Source organism: Nilaparvata lugens, chromosome 1 (genome assembly GCF_014356525.2).
Source record: "Nilaparvata lugens isolate BPH chromosome 1, ASM1435652v1, whole genome shotgun sequence".
NCBI lineage: Eukaryota > Metazoa > Arthropoda > Insecta > Hemiptera > Delphacidae > Nilaparvata > Nilaparvata lugens.
Genome location: NC_052504.1, coordinates 44,533,945 through 44,555,313, shown reverse-complemented (window position 1 = coordinate 44,555,313; position 21,369 = coordinate 44,533,945). Strand labels below are relative to the sequence as shown.

General features: G+C 34.6%; 1 protein-coding gene across 2 annotated transcripts in view; it reads right to left on the bottom strand.

The window, feature by feature from the left end:
* The window catches only part of LOC120352740, an 85,857-nt gene extending 71,488 nt beyond the window's left edge, over positions 1 to 14,369 (bottom strand). The window contains exon 1 of one of the 2 annotated variants that reach the window (XM_039434758.1): positions 13,378 to 14,369. In XM_039434758.1, coding sequence (XP_039290692.1) covers positions 13,378 to 13,386 — 9 coding nt within the window. In that variant the 5' untranslated portion in view covers positions 13,387 to 14,369. Of the gene's footprint in view, positions 1 to 12,222; positions 12,548 to 13,377 lie in introns of those variants that run through there. The other variant, XM_039434763.1, reaches the window with a different exon arrangement.
* Positions 14,370 to 21,369: the final 7,000 nt, after the last annotated feature.

Genomic DNA, 21,369 nt, shown 5'->3' with positions numbered 1-21,369 from the left:
ACCAACAGGACATGAGAGATGTCAATGTACGCTTCCATGAATAGTTACATTCGTTCAAGTTGTCATCTAAAGGATATTGTGTTCAGAAAAACACTTAATAACAAGTCTAGTGTCTCTCTCCATGTTTCCATCATTAACGTCAACATTTTATTTATAGTAGGTACTTTTGTGTGAGTTATTTCAAATTTCCTGTATTTCTTTGCCTCTTTTTATAGTATTGAACAAGCATTAGCGAGTTCTCACTTTTGACTTACTGAAGGTCAAAGTTTGTTGTCAGTCTGTTTGTATGTTCAACAATAGCTGTGGTGCTCCGCAAGGGTCTGTTTAAAGCAGAAATAAATTGAATTTATTGGCAGTTTTAAACTGCCTATAAAACAGAGTTTTGTTTCCAAAGTGTTCCAAAAGGAAATTTTGAATGGAATAGTGATGGACAAGATTATGGAAGCAGCAATGGAAGATGAACTTATTATGAAATTTGTCGATGACTTCCACCACAGTCGGTGAGAACAATCTTCCAAAAATTATGTAATCAGAGAGGTGAGAGACTTGGCAAGGCTACTGATTGAAATGAAAGCTATGAAACCTCAGATAACTGATCTCAAAATGTGCATGAATCCGAAATATTTCCATTCAATTGTGAATGCAGCTCTGAACTTGGCTGGATATGAGGAAAGTACAGGGGAAATAAAAACCCATTCAAATCAAATGGAGACCTGTTGATTTTAAAAACGCACGTATCAGGCACTTTAATAACTTAGACAAGCATGATGAACTGCTTGATATGGTAAGCAATGTGGGTCTCAGTAAAGATGAGCTAGAAGCTTGTGAGAGATTCCATATATTTTATGTAACAGGGAAAAATTTGGAAATTGTTCCGATTGTCATGTTACCCATCATGAAAAATGCACTGGATACTTTGCTGAAGTATAGGAGCGATGTTGGGATCACCAATGACATTCTCTTCATGTTGTCCAATAATAATTATATAAATCCAGTGGAAAGTTTGAGATTGATGAAGAAGAATGTGCATCTTAGAAAGCCAGAGCACATGACCGGAAATGGTTTGAGGCACCAGGCGGCAACATTCAGCCGCATGCATTCAAATCATCCTCAGTACAAGGATTTTCTCGCTAGCACTTTGGGGCATACTCTGTCAGTGCACAAGAAGCACTAGTATCTGCCTCTGGGAGTGCTGCAGAAAATTATGGTTTGCCCAATCCTGGACAGGATCATGAGAGGGGACTAACATCCAGAGATGGGGCATGTGAGCGAAGGCAATGATTTGGCGGGTGACGACACTTCAATTACCGGTATTGAAGAGCATAACATCGATGAGCCTTCTATTCTTGAAGTATCAGGTGATGAGAGTGATGAGACTGTAGGTAACAGAAGATTCAGAATGATGAAGAAAAAAAGATGGACAAGTGAAGAACAAAAAATTGTCATATCCCACTTTGGTGATACAATCCTGAAAAAAGAAATTCCCAAGAGGTCTGAAATAGCTTTTTTTTGGAGAAAAATAAGCTTGACAGAACCATAGCACAAGTTATGCTTTTTGTTCATAACCATTGTGTCCAGAACCAAAAGAATGTATCACCAAAAGTTAAGAACATTTTAAATAGATGAATTTTTCTTCGTTATTTTGATTGTATGGTATGTTGTGGTATTTCTCCATAATTGAAAGAATAAGATGTTGATGTTGTCAATACCACTATATTTGTTCGAAATCGATTTGAATTAAAGAGACTGCCATGAAACCTGTTCCTGTAATTTAAATAGATTTTGAACAAATATAGTGGTATTGACAACATCACATCTTATTATTGACCCATAATTCAACAAACGTTTTTTTGGGTCATTTTTAGTAAATCGAATAATTTTCTCAAAAATTGATATTTTTAGGAAATTTTTGTTTTATTCAATCAACAATAGGCTATCATGAAGAATATATCCTTAGAGTTCCATGAATTTATCTCTTACCGAATTTCTAATGATCTGTTGCAAAAATTTAAACTCCATGCACTCATATCTCAAAAAGCAATGATAGGAAAAGAATGTTTTCCTGAGATTTTTTATTTTATTTTGATAGCTTGATAGCACAGTACATAAATAAAAAAAATTTGAAAAATAGTAAAAGGTTTTTTAAAGCCTTTTGCACAGCCTTAATCGCTGGTTGTGAAATCTATAATATGTTTGATCCCTGTTGAAGAAGAACATTTTAACAATTTCCGGCCACTTCCTCTTTCAAAGATTGAACGTCGGTCCCTACTGCCTAGAACGTAGTCGTCATCTTGAATTTATAATCATCCCTTCTGTTACCAACGCACAAGCCAAGGGCTCATGTGGGTATCACACACCAAAAATAATACTTCGACACTGCAGTTTTTCAGCACTTGTTTATAATAAACAATGACGATTTTCTAAGAGAAGAATAGTTTGAAATGATCTTAGTAAAACATAAAATAATATCAACCATATTTTTTTGCAGGCTTCAAATAGCTTGAATTAAGTTATTTTCAATGAGAGAATTTATTCAAAGGAGAGGAGCACAGAGGTGCATGAAGCTACCTCGTTGTGAAGAACAGACCGTTGGGTGTGTACTTCAGGAACTCGAGTGACAGTTTGTATTGTAGCTCACAGGACTTAATATTTAGTTATTGACCAAGGAGCTCAGCAAATCTGACAATGAGTGTACTGAGGCTACAGACCGTTGGGTGTGTGTCATAACCCCCTCCTGTCGAATAATGTTGTAGAAATTCACTTACACTGCGGGACTATATTTTATTATAGAACTATTGTACTATTGTGGATTTCCACATTTCTACATGAAAATAATCTTTCTTTACTTTGAGCCTACAAATTAAAATGAATTACATATTTAAATTCAAATTAAATTATATTTGGGTTATTCTCTTTTCCATAGTTATTGTCTTCTTTAGAATTCACAATAATTTTATTCCACCGAAATGTACATATATTTACATCAATTCTAAACTATAGATCAAGGACTGCAAGAATGTTCAAAAACCCTGAGATGCTGTCTGATTATGGGCAATTGCTGCAAACTCTGGAGGCATTCAACAGAACCTTGACCAATGAAGATTTCTATCTCAGCACAATCAACAGCACCGAGGGAGGAGTGTCTGTGGTGTTTGGTTCGCCAGACTTTATGAGACAACTTCCAGAAGCAAGAGAGCTTCATTTGGATGGCACTTTTAAAGTACGGTCAACCATGCCAGCCTCAAGACAGATGCTCACAATTATGTCTATGAATCTCAGCAAGCAATGTAAGTAGGCTATTGTTCAAGCGCAGGGGTTTCCAATCTTTCACGTTGCAGAAAATCTCTCTATTGTTGTTGAGAAAGAACAGCTTATTTTTCGCTCATCTTTGGATTGTGCACATTTGCGATTCCTTCAGCGACCGTTTGAGCGTATTTACTCCTGGTGGAGCTTATTGTGGGATTTTGCATTGCCTGTCGAAGCACTTCAATTCAAATTACAGAAATTTCTTCTCAAATGCTTGTTTCCAAGTGAGAAAATGTGAGAAACATTTTCATTGTAGTACACCAACAGGACATGAGAGATGTCAATGTACGCTTCCATGAATAGTTACATTCGTTCAAGTTGTCATCTAAAGGATATTGTGTTCAGAAAAACACTTAATAACAAGTCTAGTGTCTCTCTCCATGTTTCCATCATTAACGTCAACATTTTATTTATAGTAGGTACTTTTGTGTGAGTTATTTCAAATTTCCTGTATTTCTTTGCCTCTTTTTATAGTATTGAACAAGCATTAGCGAGTTCTCACTTTTGACTTACTGAAGGTCAAAGTTTGTTGTCAGTCTGTTTGTATGTTCAACAATAGCTGTGGAGCGAATTGAGGGGCCTGAGATGCAAAAGTCTCATTCTCCATTTTTTTGAGAAATTGAGTTATTTATATGGCTGTGTTCATATTTTGAAGGGGAATCAGACTGTCTGGTTGTTTTGTAGCAAAAGTAACTTTTACAGACCTAAAAATGGTATTGAAAATCACGATTTGAATCAAATGTCACATTTACCAGTCGATGTTTTGCAGAAAAATTCCCACTCTCCAGTTGAGCCAATCACAGGGCATCTGGAGGTTGCAAAGCATCATGGGTGTGCTCAGTTCTTGTGCTTGATGGTTAGATTCATTTGTTTTGATCGTCCACTTTGATTTGTTATATTATTATTTTGATTTAGTTCAATATCTAAGAAGTGAGGAATTCAATGGAAGAACAAGTCAAGATTTCTACTGGACTGACAAGAAAGTGGAAGCAAAATGCTGCAAAAAACAAGGTAAAAATTTGTAAGCTTGAGCCTTTACTTTAGCATATTTTTGAATATGTTTCTTAATTGAAATCTCACATACGGCTGCCTAGAAAAACAACTAGAACCAAGGGAAATATTACTGACTTCTTTCTCATTAACATTGATGAGAAGCTAGTAATATTTTTCTACTTTTTAGGTATTCAGCAAATCACATGCCAGCATTTCCCACTTGCAACCATGACAGAAAAGCATTCAAATGCAAAGCAGTCCCTGCTCAAGATATAAGGAGGTTCCATCAAAATTTCTATTCCACAAAAGATAAAATCAACCAGGACAATTACATTTTGAAATTCACCTCATCTGAACCGCATCTGAAAAGGAAAAGAAAAACGAGTGGGCGCTACAGGACACAACCAACTAGGACCAAGTATATCATCGGGACAAGAGACAACAAAATTATTCCAGTTTGTCTCAAAACATTCATAGTCCAGTCACTATATACATTGGTGCATGCAATTTATATTGTAGTTCTGATTTTTTAATATATTATTTGGGTAAATAATAGAAGTCCAGAACCAATTCCTTCATGCAAAATTTCCTTGTGCTAGATACAGGGTGGCCCAAAAACCTTGTATTTCCGGCTCATTCTCCAGTTTTCAGCCATTTCTGCCTAATCTCGTAATCGGGCAGAAAAACTTGGTCTTGCCTTTTTTTTAGATCATAAAATTCTGAATGGAATGAGATCATTGGGAACTCTCTATCTCCAATGAGTACTGAGTTATGATTTTGCAAAAATGGGGGAAATTTGAAGAAAAAATCAATTTTGATGAATTTTAGTTTTTGATCAACAATATCTTCCGATTGTTACCATTCAGATGTAGAATTCAAAATCCCTCTGGGCGTATTTTTGTGCTCTACAATCTGAGATCAGGTAGAGCGCTCTCAAGGCGAATAGAGAAAGGAGGTGGGTCGGATTGAAAGATAGGAGAGGGGGGCATGCCTGTGTGACGTAGCTGCAGTCCTACTAGCTCCTAGACATTTGACTAGTAATCCGGTTTCCGCCGCGTTCGATACACTGTGAGTTTCAAATATTTGCAAATGCAAATACATTAGTTATATTAGTTAGCAGTTAGTTTAGTTTAGAAGTAGTTAGTAGTAGTTTAGAAGTAGAAGTAGTTTAGTTTAGTAGGTGAGTTAGAAGTGGAAAATAGTTTAAACTCTATTTATTGTGTAATAAACGTGTATCACGATGCCTGGAATGCGATGTGCGGTCGCAGTTTGCACGAATTCCTATTTTAAAACTAAATCAAGGCCAGACGGTGTGTCATATTTTCGGTTTCCAAAAAATGAAAAGTTATTTAAACTGTGGGTCGAACGTTGCAAACGTAGAGACAATTTTAATCCACTTACTTCTTATATTTGCTCCGACCACTTCATGCCTGAGGACTTTGTTAGAGATTTGAGAGCCGAACTTATGAAATCGGGAACTAAGAAAAAAGTGTTAAAAAAGGAAGCCATCCCATCGTTGCTGTTATTACCTAAAAAATCCAGTGTCACACCATTAGTGAGAAACAATAGCAGAAGGGAATCACAGGAAAGAAAATTATTAGTTGACGAGCTCCTAGTGCAGTCTGAAATTACGGATGAGAATCTGAACGTTGAATCTGCTGAGGATCATTGTTACTGTTTATTGAGGATCATTGTCATTGTTTATCATAATAAACAAGATAATGAAGAGACAGATTTCAAAGATGAATATTTGAAATTGAAAGATAAGTTTGATTCATTAAAAGAAGAACAAGATAAAAAAATAATAAATTTGGAAAATGAGTGCCATACTTTGAAAAAAATATCGCAGAAACAGTATCAAAAGAAGTCAGAACATTCTTAATGGGGTATTTTCAAAAGCTCAAATTGATCTTCTTTTGAATAGGAAGAAGAAGGTTAAGAATTGGAGTAGTGAGGATATTACAAAAGCATTCACAATACGCTATCTGAGCAAGAGATGCTATATTCATATCCGTACTAAAATGCTTATACCCCTGCCAAGTCTTACGACCCTTAAAGAATGGGCGGCAAGGCTCAATATCCATCAAGGCGTTTTTAGTCGCGTGCTAAACATCATGGAAGTAGCTGCGACAAAAATGACAACGTTTGAAAAACTCACAGTTGTGCAATACGATGAGATGAAAGTTATGTCAGTGTATGAATATGATTCAGTGAAGGATCAAGTTATAGGTCCACACGACCAGGCTTAGGTCGTTATGGTGAGATCTTTGTGTGGCTCTTGGAAACAACCAATATTTACAAAATTCGATCAAAAAATGACCGAAGAATGTTTAGACGAAATTATTGAAAAGCTTTATGCTATTGGTTTTACAGTAGTTGCAATTGTGTCTGATTGTGGAGGCGGCAATATAGCTGTGTGGAATCAATAAAATGTTTCTTATGATAAATGTTTTTTTCTCACATGTAACAAAGAGAAACATTTATTTTTTTTCTGATGTTCCACACCTACTCAAACTCATTAGAAACTGGTTTATTGATGGCGGTTTTGTTTATCCAGATGGAACAAGAATATCTCCAGATCCTGTTAAAAAGCTTGTAAATGAAACGAAAAATTTGGAGATATCGTCATGTCACAAATTAAATATGAAGCATATTAACTGTGAGAAATTCCAGCGTCAAAATGTACCCCTGGCAGCTCAACTCATGTCAAACACGACAGCCTGTGCACTGCGACGCTACAACATTGGAGAAGAATCTGTGCGATTAACTGCTGCAAATTTCATCAAGGCAACAAATGACTGGTTTGATGTAATGAACAGGAAGTTTCCAAATTCAGGCATTCATCTTCAAAGTGCATATGGACTTCATATAGAAGAGCAAAGAGGCACCTTGGGAAACTTCATAAAAATCATTGAAGAGATAAGATGTATTGATCGGAGATCACTGATAGCTCATGATAATGTAAGTGCGAGTGCCCCTCATAGAATTAAAAATAAACCTAAATCTCTTCAGTTATTTCAAAAAGGAGTGATAATGTCTTCGAAATCAGTGATGAGTTTGTTTGAAGAGTTGAAGCATGACTTTAATCTATCATAATAACTTCAAAGCTCAACCAAGACAGTTTAGAGAATTTATTCTCACTTGTGAGAGGCAGTGGGGGCTGTAATGATCATCCAACGCCGATTGAATTTTTGTATCGCCTGTGCATGATTGTACTTGGGAAAAATGAGAATCTCCGGACAAACTGCAACACAAATCAAACTGATGATGAGTTTATTGTTGGAAGAGTTTTAGAAGCAACAAAAACAATTCCAAAAGATGAAGATAAAAACTTGGACAGTGACACAGAATGCAATGATGATTTTAATGCAGAAAAACTATTAGAAATAGGCTCTCTACCTGGAGATAATGATAATTTGAAGGAACAAATTGAAGAAGATGGTCTTTGTTATATAAGTGGGTGGATAGCGAAAAAACTGAAAAACAAATATCCCCATTTAGGCAGCTACACATTCAAAACAAGCCGTGAAAGTGGATCGTGGGTTCAAGATTTATCAGCTGGAGGACTTACAGAGCCTTCTATAGAATTTGAAGACATTATCAACAAATTGGAGCATTCCTTCAAGAAATTCATGGGTGAAGGTCTTCCAAATGCACCTTGTTTGAAGAAGAAACTCGTATCACACCTCAAAGATGAATATAAAGAAGTTGACGATGTGATAGTGAACTTGTTTGCTAAGCGACGTATCGTGATGAGAGTGAAATATTTAAACAAATTGAAACAGGACACAAAAGTTTCTTCAAGATGCAGGAAGTTGCAGAAAGTTACAGTTTAAAACTGTAATGCGTCCTACAGCTGTCAATTATCACTTTTTGGTGAGTATAATATTATTGATATACAGTACCATATTCTCATTTTATTGCTTGAATATAAATTTGTTCATATAGGCTACCGGTGAATATAGGCTACACATATACGAAGTTCATAAACATATTACTGATGAAGAACCTCACTTATTTGAGTTTCACAGGGACAGCCTTAATTATTTTCTAATTTTAAAGTATTTACTAATTTGAAATACAAAGAATTTGAATTATAAAGGTTAACATAAATTGAATTTGACTTTCATAGGTTCAATGTAAAACTCAAAAATAATACTGTGCTGTGATATTCAAAAGAATACTCAAAAGCTCAAATATTCAAATTGTACATTACTGTACAATTTAAAAACAATATTAATGTGTCAAAAACATTTCAAATTATTGGTACGGTAGGCTTTATTATTACTATATATATGTATACTATAAGTATATTATATCAATTGTTGTGAGTTGATGCAACACAATAAACAACCAACGAATCAATACATGCAATCAGAAACATTATAATTATGTTAAGTCAATGACCGCTAGCCGTCGTTCTGGGAGGAATGTCTATTTGTTGACTTATTATGGAATGTAGATATTTTATTCTTCAGCGAGGTTCAACAGTACATAACATTTATTATAACACTACTAATCAATTAAACATAAGCGTTTATCAATGTAGTCTTTTACCAATAGTAATACTGTAGCAGTAAATCGAGTGAGCTGTGAGGACTGCAGCTACGTCATCGCTGAAGAAAAGTAGTGGGGCGAGCTTTCAGTCCGACCCACCTCCTTTCTCTACTCGCCTTGGAGCGCTGATCTCATATAGATTTAATATAATATAGATTTAATCTAATATAGATTTCCAGGTACACCAGACAACAATGCTCCTTGTATTGTGAAAAACACCTAATTTTCAGCTTCAACCATCATCACCAACTACATTGTCCTTACATTGATATTTCGCACAATGACATAAGTTCATGATATTATGTTCTATGAGAATCACCCGTTAGACGCACTTCATTTCAGTATTTCCTAGTGGAAAGGCGCACTTAAGGACACCTCAAAGATCAAAATTTCAAACACATCACTTTTGACACAATGCTCAGATTTTATCGTACCGCACTTCATTCTTCTCGGCCCGTCAAGGCAGTCTAAAATCATAAGTCAAATTCGGTCGAAAAATGGAAAATTTATTGTTGAGCGTACTTAAGCCCATATTCCAATATACAAAAAATGGCTATTTGATGTGTCCTCAAAAAGGCAAGAGCAAGTTTTTCTGCCCGATTACGAGATTTGTCAGAAATAGCTGAAAACTGGAAAATGAGCCCGAAATATGAGGTTTTTGGGCCATCCTGTAACTAGCACAAGGAAATTTTGCATGAAGAAATTGGTTCTGGACTTCTATTATGTACCCAAATAATTTATTAAAATTTTATTGAAATAAAATGTATGTCATTATTTGTGATTAAAATATATAGGCTTGATAACACTAAATGATTATTCATTTATTTATTTATTTATATTTTTTACAAAGAAACACTGATTGGGAGAGAAAAACTAAGGATACTCCTTGTACTATTTCTCTCCCAAAATTAGATAACATTTAAAAATAATATATTAAAAAATCAGAACTACAATATAAATTGCAAGCACACCCCCTTCTTTATGTCTATATTGACTGGACTAATATCATTGGTGTTCTCAATATTTCACAATTTCGAATAAATGGAATTTTGAAACGTTTCCGTGAAACAGGACTACTTTGCAAGGAAAATAGAGGTGGCGACAGGGTGTTTGTGAAAAAAAAAACGTAGCAAATAAAGAGAATGTTATAAGTTTTATAAATGGTTTCAAATGCTCAGAGCCTCACTATTGTGCAAAACACACAGGCAGAAAGTATCTTCCACTCGAACTGTCTGTCAAGAAAATGTGGGAAATGTATAATAAGTCACTTACAGAGGATACCATAAATTTACTTTATGGTACTTTAGATTTATTTTCAACACAAAGTATCATCTAGGTTTTGGCTCCCCAAGGGTCGATGTTTGTTCTACCTGTCTTCAACTAGATGAGAAAATAAAAAATACGATATCAGAACAGGAAAAGGAAAAGTTCATCACTGAGAAACTAATCCATAAGTTGCGAGCCAAGGCTTTCTACCATGCGCTATGGAGCACTGACCCAAAAATTTTGACTTTCACCTATGATTGTCAAAAAAACTTGCCTTTGCCGAAACTGCCTGACCAGGCCACGTATTATAGCAGACGAATATACCTCACAATTTTACTATAGTACAGGTAAATTCAAAGAGTAAATTGACCCCTGATAATGTGACTGCTTACAACTGGACAGAAAATAAGTTTCCCAAGAGCTCAAATGAAATTGCTCCATGCGATTTCAATACTTTGATCACCGCAAACATTGAAGAGCCTGTGAAGACAATTCGACTAATATGTGATGGCTGTGGGGGCCAGAACAAGAATTCTATTGTTCTGGTCATGACTTGTTTTTGGCTGTCTAAATATGCACCCAAAAATGTAAAAAATCTGGAGCTGTTCTTTACCGAAGCTGTGTGCAAGTAGTTCGTATGGTTTCAAGCTTTGCTTGAAAAAAAACTTGCAACAATATCCTTTTTTTATCATTATGAAACAGTTTTTTGCAGTTTCCCAAAAATTTAGAAAAGTGTGTATCAATGAGAACCCGACAGCCGAAAAATTGTTCAAACTACAATGACACTTAATTTGTTGCCAGCAGAGAGAATAGCAGAAGGTTTTGATGTCATTCAGCAATTCACGACAAACAGTGATCTGCTCAGGCAGATAGAGAGATATCTTCAATATGTAAAAAGTACCTGGATCCAAGGTTAGATAATAATAAACAATAGACAATATTATATAATAATAAATTAGGTTAGATAATATTAATTACAATAATAATAATGCATCAAAATTAAAAAAAGAAATATTTATCCAAATTTGTAAACATGACATCAAACAGGCCAACTTTGAAATAGTGTAGACGAAATTCAATCTCTGAAAAGACTGATAATTGTCATAACCACATACAAGTTAAAAGTCGAGATACCGGTTTCGATTGTTACACCATTGTCAATCTCTTGTAAACTGCAATTGAAGTCAAGAACACATCAGAATAAATACTATTTATGTAGGAACGTGATTGGTAGATGAGTGACCCATCATGGTGAAGGCCTGCCATTGGCCCAAAACCAGCCGCGCGCCACACCGCCTGGCCGTGGCCAGCTATGCATTGCCTAATATGAGCGTGTCTCGCTTTGACCAAATGACAGGCCTTCACCTTGATAAGTCAGTCATCTACCAATCACGTTCATTCATGAATGGTATATATTCTGCTGTTCTTGAATTTAATTATAGTTTACCAGATTTTTTATAGTTTACCGGTATCATGACCTTTAATCATTTATATGTGGTTGTGATAATTTCCAGTAGTTTTATTCATTACTAGCCAGCAGGCACTTTTCATTACTACCTAACTAACCTTCACCTTGGTAAAAAATTAAAGAATAACTAAAAAAAATAAATAGACGTCTAACTTTTTCAGTGGAAACATTCACATGAAAAACACAAAGAATAAATGGAAAGAAAATTTGAGGATGATCAAAAATGCATTGAAAATTCAAGGAAAGCTGCAAAAAGGCTGATTTCTGGCGTAATTTTGGGAGAGTCCTTCAACTGATTATATTTATATCTTAAACAAACCTTAGTATTAAATTTCAACATTTTTGGCTAATTAGTTGTCAAAAAAATCGCTGGAAACCGCGAATATTGGGCATATTTTTGGGATGTTTTCAAAATTCCTTCTTAGTGCGCATCAAAAGGTACAACTGAACATGCATGCCAAATTTGAACTTATTTGGTTCAGTAGATTTTTAGTTTCCATCTATTTATTTTGCTGATGAATGAATGAATGGATCAGTTAGTGCCATTTTGCAATAATTTATCAATTTAAACAGAAAACATACGACATAGATGTATTAAAAAACTCTTAGAAACTTACATTATTTTAACTTACAAATTTTTTATAGTTGTGCCATCTTCATCAACCATGTAGGGAGTGGTGTTGATTTGAACGGTCACGACCACAGAGCACGAGATAGAGATAAATGAAGCAGTAGAGATCAGAGTACGCAGTACAGACAGATGGAGCAAAAAGGAGTACCTAGTAAGGAGTATCTAGTAAGAAGTATTGAGGGAGTATTCATGTGGGTATTTAGGGGGCTATTATGGGTTACAAGCAGGAGATTTCAAATTTGAGTGGGTTATGGATAAGGAAAGGTGTAGATTATGAATTCATAGAAAAGAGGAGATTTTAAATTAGAAATCAGAAAAGAATTAGACTAAAATTAGAAAATGGAATTATAGAATTGAATTGGAATGGAATTTTTTCTTTATTTTAATTGAAAATTTGATGATATAGAGTTGATAGCTGTGAAATTTATTTTATTTTGATTGAAAATTATATATATATATATATATATATATATATATATATATATATTATATATATATATATATATATATAGGATATATATATATGAGGGAGGAGGTAACATTCAAACCGTGTTTTGTCCACTTTTTTTGAAAAATGAGATTTTGCTAGATTCTTAATCTGCCGTGTCATTTGCACCTATTTCACATAGGATTCCAGTCGAAACGTGCTTTTTTCCTTTATAAAAACATAGTTGAAAACCTAGGTTTCAAATAGAGTGTGTTTTGTCCACATCTCAGTTTCAAATCAAAGTGAGCTTTGTCCATCTAGCCAATGGGAATACTCCATTTTAGTCATGTGACAGCGGATCATCAGCAGCTACATAACCTAACTTTTAGAACATGAAACTCTGCTGTTCGGTGTCATGTTTAGAAGTGAAGGCCTATTCAGTTTGTTGTTATTATTATAGGCAATTAATTATTATTTATTATAATAAAGTATACATAGTGAGTGATTTTGATGGAAGTGTTCTGGTTGGGGAAAGTAGTGTTGGTAGCAGGAAGCGAATTAAAACAAGAGGAAAGCGTAAGAAACTGAAAGAAGAACGTTATTCAGCACCTCATAAAGCTCTTGTGTTTCGACCACTCATAATACTCGTAAATTTGTCTGCTACAAGTTTACACCGGTAAAGTTTACACACAGTAAAGGCTTTTTATAGTCATATAAGAGAGGAAGTACCTGATTCATTCACACTTTGCTTTGACCTTCAACAAATTCAACCGCTGTCAAAAACGCCAATTCAAGAAGCCTTCTATGCGAGACAAATCAATCTTTATAACTTTTGTATTACAGATTTGAAGACTATAAAGCCTACATTTTACATTTGGACTGAAAATACAGCAGGTAAGGGAAGCCAAGAAATATCATCTGCTCTACTTCATCATCTCAAATCTATTGATTTTAACCTCGCCAGAACTAACTTCTCTTTCTTCTTCATCTATGGTTGGGTGAATAACACTAGTGATGACATACTATCGATAGCACTATCGATACTATCGATAGTCTTTCCACTATCGATAGTTCCCGATAGTCAAACTATCGAAACTTTACTATCGATAGTTTAATATGGTATTATTTTTCTGCAGTTTAGAGAATAGAGGTTATGTTAAGACGTGTTGTTACACAGTGTGATTTATTAGTACCGTAAAGTGGGGTAACTTGAAACAGCGAGGTAACTTGAAACAGTCGGAGGTAGTTTTTTAATGTTGGTAGTGGCAGCACTGCGAACAATATTTTTGAGGTTATATCGCATGGTGTACACTCTGGAAGACTTCAGCTGACACTATTTACGAAAATTGATAGTTAATATCAAAGGTAAGCATAATTTTTTTATATTTTTTTAATCTCATGTTTTTTAACCTAAAAAATGCTCGTAGAAACTTCATGTGGAAATCATACTAAATATTATTGTATCATATTGAAATGAGGTGTAGCAAAACCTTACTTATTTCTGTTTCTGTTGATGTACATAGATTACGGTTAAAAGCTTTTGAAAAAATTATAAAAAAAAATTTTCCAATGAGTACAATTGTGGGGTAACTTGAAACACGTTTCAAGTCACCCCAAATTCAATTTTATCATACAGATTTTTTGATTTTTATTGTTTTATCTGACCATATTCATATTTATTTTAATGATATGAAGTATGAGCTGCAAAATTACAGTTTTTGGTTTTGTTTCTTTGCACAGATTCAAGCATGGTGAGGAATCACCAACGGAAGCCAGGGGCACGTAAATACAAGGACTTCAGTGATGAGACTTTATCAAGAGCAATCAAGGAGATTAGCCAGAAGACGGTAACCCTACGCAGAGCAGCAGAAAAATATGGTATTTCACCTGCAACATTGAGTAGGAAAATGAGAGGTATGCATTTAAAGAATGTTGGGCGACCTTGTGTTTTATCTGCAGAGGATGAAAAAGTATTGACTCAAGGATTAGTTGTAGCTAGTGAGTGGGGGTTTCCCCTCACAACGTTTGATCTACGATTGATAATTAAAGCCCATTTAGATAAAAGAGGGGTAAACGAGCCAAGATTTATCAACAACATGCCTGGAATTGAGTGGGTAAGAGGATTTTTAATTAGACATAAGGGTCTTTTATCGCAACGTCTATGCCAGAACATTAAAAGAGCAAGAGCTCAGGTTAGTCATGAATTGATACGTGGGTATTTTGAGGAATTGAAAGATTCATTGGCAGGTGTTTCACCAGAAGCTATCATAAACTATGACGAAACCAACCTTACGGATGACCCCGGCTGTGTGAAAATTATTACACGACGGGGCTGTAAACATCCTGATAGGATTTTAGACAGTTCCAAAGCTAGTATTTCAGTGATGTTTTGTGGGACTGCTTCAGGCATTCTCTTGCCACCATATGTATGTTACAAGGCTGAGCATTTATATGATTCATGGACCATTGGAGGTCCAAAAGGAACCAGGTACAACCGCTCAAAAAACTCCTGGTTCAATGGTCCAATCTTTGAAGATTGGTTCCTTACTGTTATTCTCCCATACTTCAAAAGATTAGCTGACAATTCACCCAAAGTATTATTGGGTGATAATTTATCTAGCCACATCTCATTCAATATAGTCCAAGAATGTGAAAAAAATAACATTCGTTTTGTACTCTTACCACCCAACAGCACTCACCTATGCCAGCCGTTGGATGTGGCTTTTTTCCGTCCTCTAAAAGGAAAATGGCGTGCAACATTGAACGATTGGAAAATTAAAAATCGCGGCTGCATTCCCAAAGATAGATTCCCAGCACTTTTGAAAAAATGCATTGACAGTTTAAATGTTGATGATGCGTGTTCAAAAAATTTAATTAGTGGCTTCAGAGCCACTGGGATACATCCCATTGATGTTGAACAAGTATTGAAACAATTGCCAATAAGTAATCAAGATCAGGAGGAAAGAGGTAGAAATTGGTGTGGGACATTGGAAACATTTCTAAAAGAGAGTAGAATGACAGAGACATCTTCAAATGTGAAACAATGGAAGAAGAGAATACATATAACTCCAGGTAAAAGTGTAAGCTCTGAAGATTTTCACAATTCAAGTGCAAAAAGGGGTAAAGAAAGTGATGAATCTGATATTGATGAACCATGCCCGGGCCCTTCTAACAGTTCATTGGAACCTCAACATGAGAAAGATACTGGTATGTGCCAAATAAGTGATGAATCTGATGTTCATGATGAATCAAATGTTGCTCATGATGAGTCTGACTATTCTTTGGATCAAAACGATAATGTGGCAAAATTCAACTTTAATGATTTTAATGACAATCTCTAAATCTCATGGAAACAAAGGAAAAGGGCAGAAACGGAAGGATATTGAAAAGAACAGAATTGAAAAAATGAAGAAGAAGAAACTCAACACAAGACAAAAGGACAGAGATGAAGAACAAGTTGATAGGTTTGATGAAAAATGTGAGATAGAACATAGGGATGATGATACAGTAGTGAATATGATTGAAGATACAGTAATAGGGAGAGATGGGAAATTTATTTGGAAAACAAAGCAGATTGATGCATCAAAAGGCAAGCTACCTGCACGAGATATAGTGCATATTCGACCAGACCCTACACCACAAGCAAAAAATGTACTCACACCAGTAAGTTCATTCAAGTTGATTTTTACAGAGAACATTGTAAAACAAATCCTCATCAACACAAACAAGGAGATTGCTGTACAGAGAGAAAATTATAGCAACAAAAATCATTCTCCACTTTCAGATCTAGATATGGAAGAGCTTGAAGCCTTTCTGGGCTTATTAGTGTTATCTGCTGCTCTGAAGGACAACCATCCTACAACAAATGTCATGTTTGATACCGCTTACAGTGGAGATCAGTATAAATTAACAACAACAGAGAGTAGATACAAATTCTTACTGAACTGCTCGAGGTTTGATGATAAGGATACAAGAAATGCCAGAAGAATTAATAATAAATTGGCACCAATCTCGGAAATATGGGAATTGATGATTCAAAACTGCAGACAGAACTATAAACCTGGGAGTTACCTGACAATAGATGAGCAGCTGGTTGGGTTCAGAGGCAGGTGTCCTTTCAGGATGTATATACCCTCTAAACCCAACAAATATGGTATGAAAATTGTGATGTGTAGTGATAGTGGAATAAAATACATGGTAGATGCTAAACCTTACTTGGGGAAAGGAACCTATACAAGCAAGATTCCAGCAGGTAAATATTTTGTGGATGAACTAACAAAGACTGTGAAGGGGTCAAACCGCAATATAACAATAGACAATTGGTTCACAAGTGTAAATTTGATCCAATGGCTACATGAGTGTTAGTTGACAGTTGTGGGTACAATGAAAAAGAACAAGCCAGAACTACCACCAGAAGCAACTGATAAAAATTTCAAAAATCGTGTAGCTCCTTCATCACTATTCTTCTTCAATGAAAAGATGACAGTAGTGTCTTATAAACCCAATATGAAAAAACTTGTTGTACTGGCTTCCAGTATGCATGGTGCTTCAGTTATCAATCAGGAAACTAAGAAACCTGAAATAATCCACACCTACAATGAAACAAAAGGTGGAGTAGATTCATTCGACCAAATGTGCCAGAACATGAATCAAGGAAGAAAAACAAAAAGATGGCCATTGTGTTTTTTCTTCAACATGATGAACATATCAACTATCAATGCATATGTAATATATGCACATAATCTGTATTCCAGAAATCAGAAGCCTTTGTCTAGATTAGATTTTATGTTGCATCTCCACAAAGAATTGACAGAAGGCTGGGTGAAAAAAGAATTCAAAAGTACCCAAAAATGAATACAAAATTGAGGCAATCAATCATGTCTCTTGTTGGAATGGAAAATGAGCCAGTAAGCATGAATGATGACCAACAAGGACCCCGCAAATATTGTTTTTTCTGTCACTACAAGAAGAGGAGATTCACCACAACGTACTGTAGATGTGGCAAGCCAATTTGCAGGGAGCACACAGCCAAGTATTGCAGTGAATGCTACAAAGCACAAGCCTGAAGCAAACTATTATTAAATAACTTTCTTTGTGATTTTTAAGTTTTTATAATCACTTTTGTATTACAATCTCTTGATAATTTTGAAAAAAAGTAAAAAATAATTTATAAAACATGTGTATGAAGTGATATATGAATAAATACAGATTTACAACAATGTGCGTAAATTTTACTCATCAGTACCAACAACTGGCATAAAATTAACAGTACCTTTCTAGGGTTAAGATTCTAAAGTTTCCAGACGTGGATTAGTGATTTTAGTGTTTCATTTTGTGTTTTTGGCTTTTTTAATCAAAAGATTTTTCCAATTGAAATTAAGAATAAGTATTGCAGTTTTCCATCATGGGAGATTGTGGTTATGTTGGTGGAGTGGAACTTCCTACAGGACTCCCCACAATCCAAGCCATATGCTAACAACAACAACAACAACATTGTATTATATATTATAATATACAGGAAGGTAAAAGTGTGGAGGATGCAATAGTCAAGTTAGTAAATATTATATACAAGAATTTTAATGATAAAAAGAAGACTTTAGCTGTGTTTATCGACCTCAGTAAAGCTTTTGATACTATACCTCATGACAGACTACTCGAGAAGCTACAATATTTGGGGATACGTGGCATCCCACTAATATTATTCACTAATTATTTGAAAGAACGCTCTCAGTATCTGACCTTGGATGGTAAAATGAGTACCATTAATTTATCTAATTATGGATTGTCTCAGGGGACAGTATTATCTCCAATACTGTTTCTAATCTATATCAATGATATTCTTAGAATGGGAGTTTAAAACTGTGAAATTTTGTCCTATGCAGATGATACCACCCTCGTTTTTTCGGCTGATTCCTGGGAAGACATGAAGGTCATCTGTGAAAATGGTCTAAGAAAAATAAAAAATTATCTGGATGAACACACCTTAACATTGAACTCGAAGAAAAGTGTTGTTCACTTATTCATTTATTCAACTTTCTCACCTAATAAGTCAGGTCTCCCTAGAAATCTTGATGAGCTAAAAATTCATTCCTGTTTGCTGAATGTCAATGGAACCTGTGACTGCCCTAGCATAATAGGTGAAAAAAATACAAAGTTCCTAGGTATTATCCTTGACCAACACTTAAGATGGGACACACATATTAACAACTTATGTCGTAGGTTAAGATTTTTGATTTATAAGTTCTACAATATCAGCATGCTGAGAGATAGAGATATTGCTCGACTGGTATATTTTGCTTATGGCCAATCGGTCCTGCAGTATGGAATTAATTGATTCCATACAGACAGTATGGAATCATTGCCTGGGGGGGAGCCAGAGATGTCCATTTCAATAAATTGTTCATTACACAGAAATTTTTAATTAAAGCTATATCTTCCAAACCCAGACTGTACCCAACCAACGATCTATTTACCGATTTCAAAGTTTTAACCGTTAGACAGCTGTATTCAAAAAGCCTCATCCTTTATATCATAAAAAATAAAAACAAATTCCATCTCCGTGTGACTTAATATAATTTAAGACCATCTAGTACAACTTATAATTTTGACCATACTGTTCTCGATGTATGCTGTAGACAATTTGTATTTGTAGCAAATAAATTAGTCAATTTTCTTCCTGGTGAGGTACTGGGTATCGCAACTACTTACAATTTAAGTATGATTATAGATAAATACATATTAGATTACAAGCTTGATGAGAAACTATTACAATAACGTTACTTATTATAAATGTCCATATTTGTCTCCTTTTCATTTTTTCTTTTTGGAACGTCGATATATATTTCTTCTAATTAAAACTCGAGTGACCCATATCCTAAAATACTTAATCAGATTACGCTGTGATTTGTCTGCTGAATTGAATAAAAATATATAATTTATTACATGCAATATTAAAAAAAAAACATAAAAATTTCTTGATGAACCTGTCTCTCTCTTCTTAGTTTTTTTTCTTTTCCTCTCAATTATTATTTTTAACCGCTAATTCTGAGTTCTTTTTTTTTCTCATTTATTTTTCCCAACTTCACTTTCAACTACTATTGAATTCTATTATAGGACTCATATCTGCGCACAGGTTCAACGCCTATGCAGGTATTAATATGTTCCTCTTGAGTTAGTGTACTGTACTTTTTTGCATAGATTAACATTTATTATTATGTATTTTTCTATATTATACACTGTTTTGTAAGTCTCACTAGCGTTTCTCTTTGCTGTAAAGTGTTGTACCTATTATAATGTTTTGTTTTTGTTTATTTTGGGAAATAAATAAATCAATCAATCAATTTCCATTTACAATAATCGAGTGCATAAGTGAATACATAACTCAATGGAACAGACTTGGCTACATACTTGATCAAATTTGGTGAGTTTTTTTTTCAATTATATATTACTCTTGATAATAATAAATTGTAATGCAGAGTTTTTATGTTATTTCAAGTTTAGAAGGAAATCTCTTGTCAGTCTACAGTAAGATTATGCTTCAATAGAAAAAAGAATGAGTAAAAGGAAATATTACAGGCATGGTCAAGGAAAATTACCCACAACAAACAAACCACAACCACCTCCCTCCCACAGCCCCACCAACAAATTAGTGCTTCACTAACTTTTTACAGCACCGATTGCCACTGAGGAAGATACAAAAAGTTCCAGTGAAGATACAAAAGTGCAGCCAAGAATTGACAGCTCCCCTACAGAAGAAGCAGCTGAATACACTAATATGTATGCTTTACAAAATAATACTGCAAGATTCAAGCATTGTACAGATCTTGAAATTGAAACATTGTTTGGATTGCACATTGCAATGGGTGCTATCAAAATGCCATGAGTGAAGCTGTATTGGAATAAGTCTCTTGGAATATCTATGTTTACTGATAACATGACTAGAGATAGATTTTTTCTGTTGAGGAACAATTTACATTTCGTCGACAATCTATCCAGACCAGATGACTGTCAAGACACATTCTTCAAAGTCAGGCCAATATATGATAGTGTTAGGAATAGATGTTCAGAGCTAGAACTTGAAAGGGACCTGAGTATTGATGAGCAAATGATACCATTTACTGGAACCCTGAGTGCCAAACAATATAAAGTGAGAAGTTTTTAGCTCAAAAATTTCTAGTTTCATTCAAAATTTGGACTTTTTAAATAATTATTTAGTTACTGTTCTGGATTTTTTAATTTCAGATTCTAATAGTATATATTAGATTCAAAATTTTCTCGTTTATCTGAGTATTGAAGAGTGTAAATTGTATTTTGAAAAGTGAAAGTGACATAACCAACATTTTGATTTGGACAGTATAGTATAAATTGGAAATGGGACAGTTTTGGGCATGAGCCTGTTGTGCCTTTCCTCATGTTAAGTATTTGTACACAATGTAAATAACTAACTAAATAACTAAATATTGTCCTAACAAACCGGATAAATGGGGGGTGAAAAATTATGTTCTGACAAATATGGTTATGACAATATCGCTTTATCAAGGGAAAAAACTGAAACTGATCCAGATATTTTCAAGAACTATGGGTTTTCTTCTGCTATAGTATTGAAATTGTGTGAAAAGCAAGGACATACATTATTTTTTGACAATTTTTTCTCCTCATACAATTTACTACAACTATTGAAGAGTAGAATGATTTTAGCTGGATGCACTGCACGAGTGAATC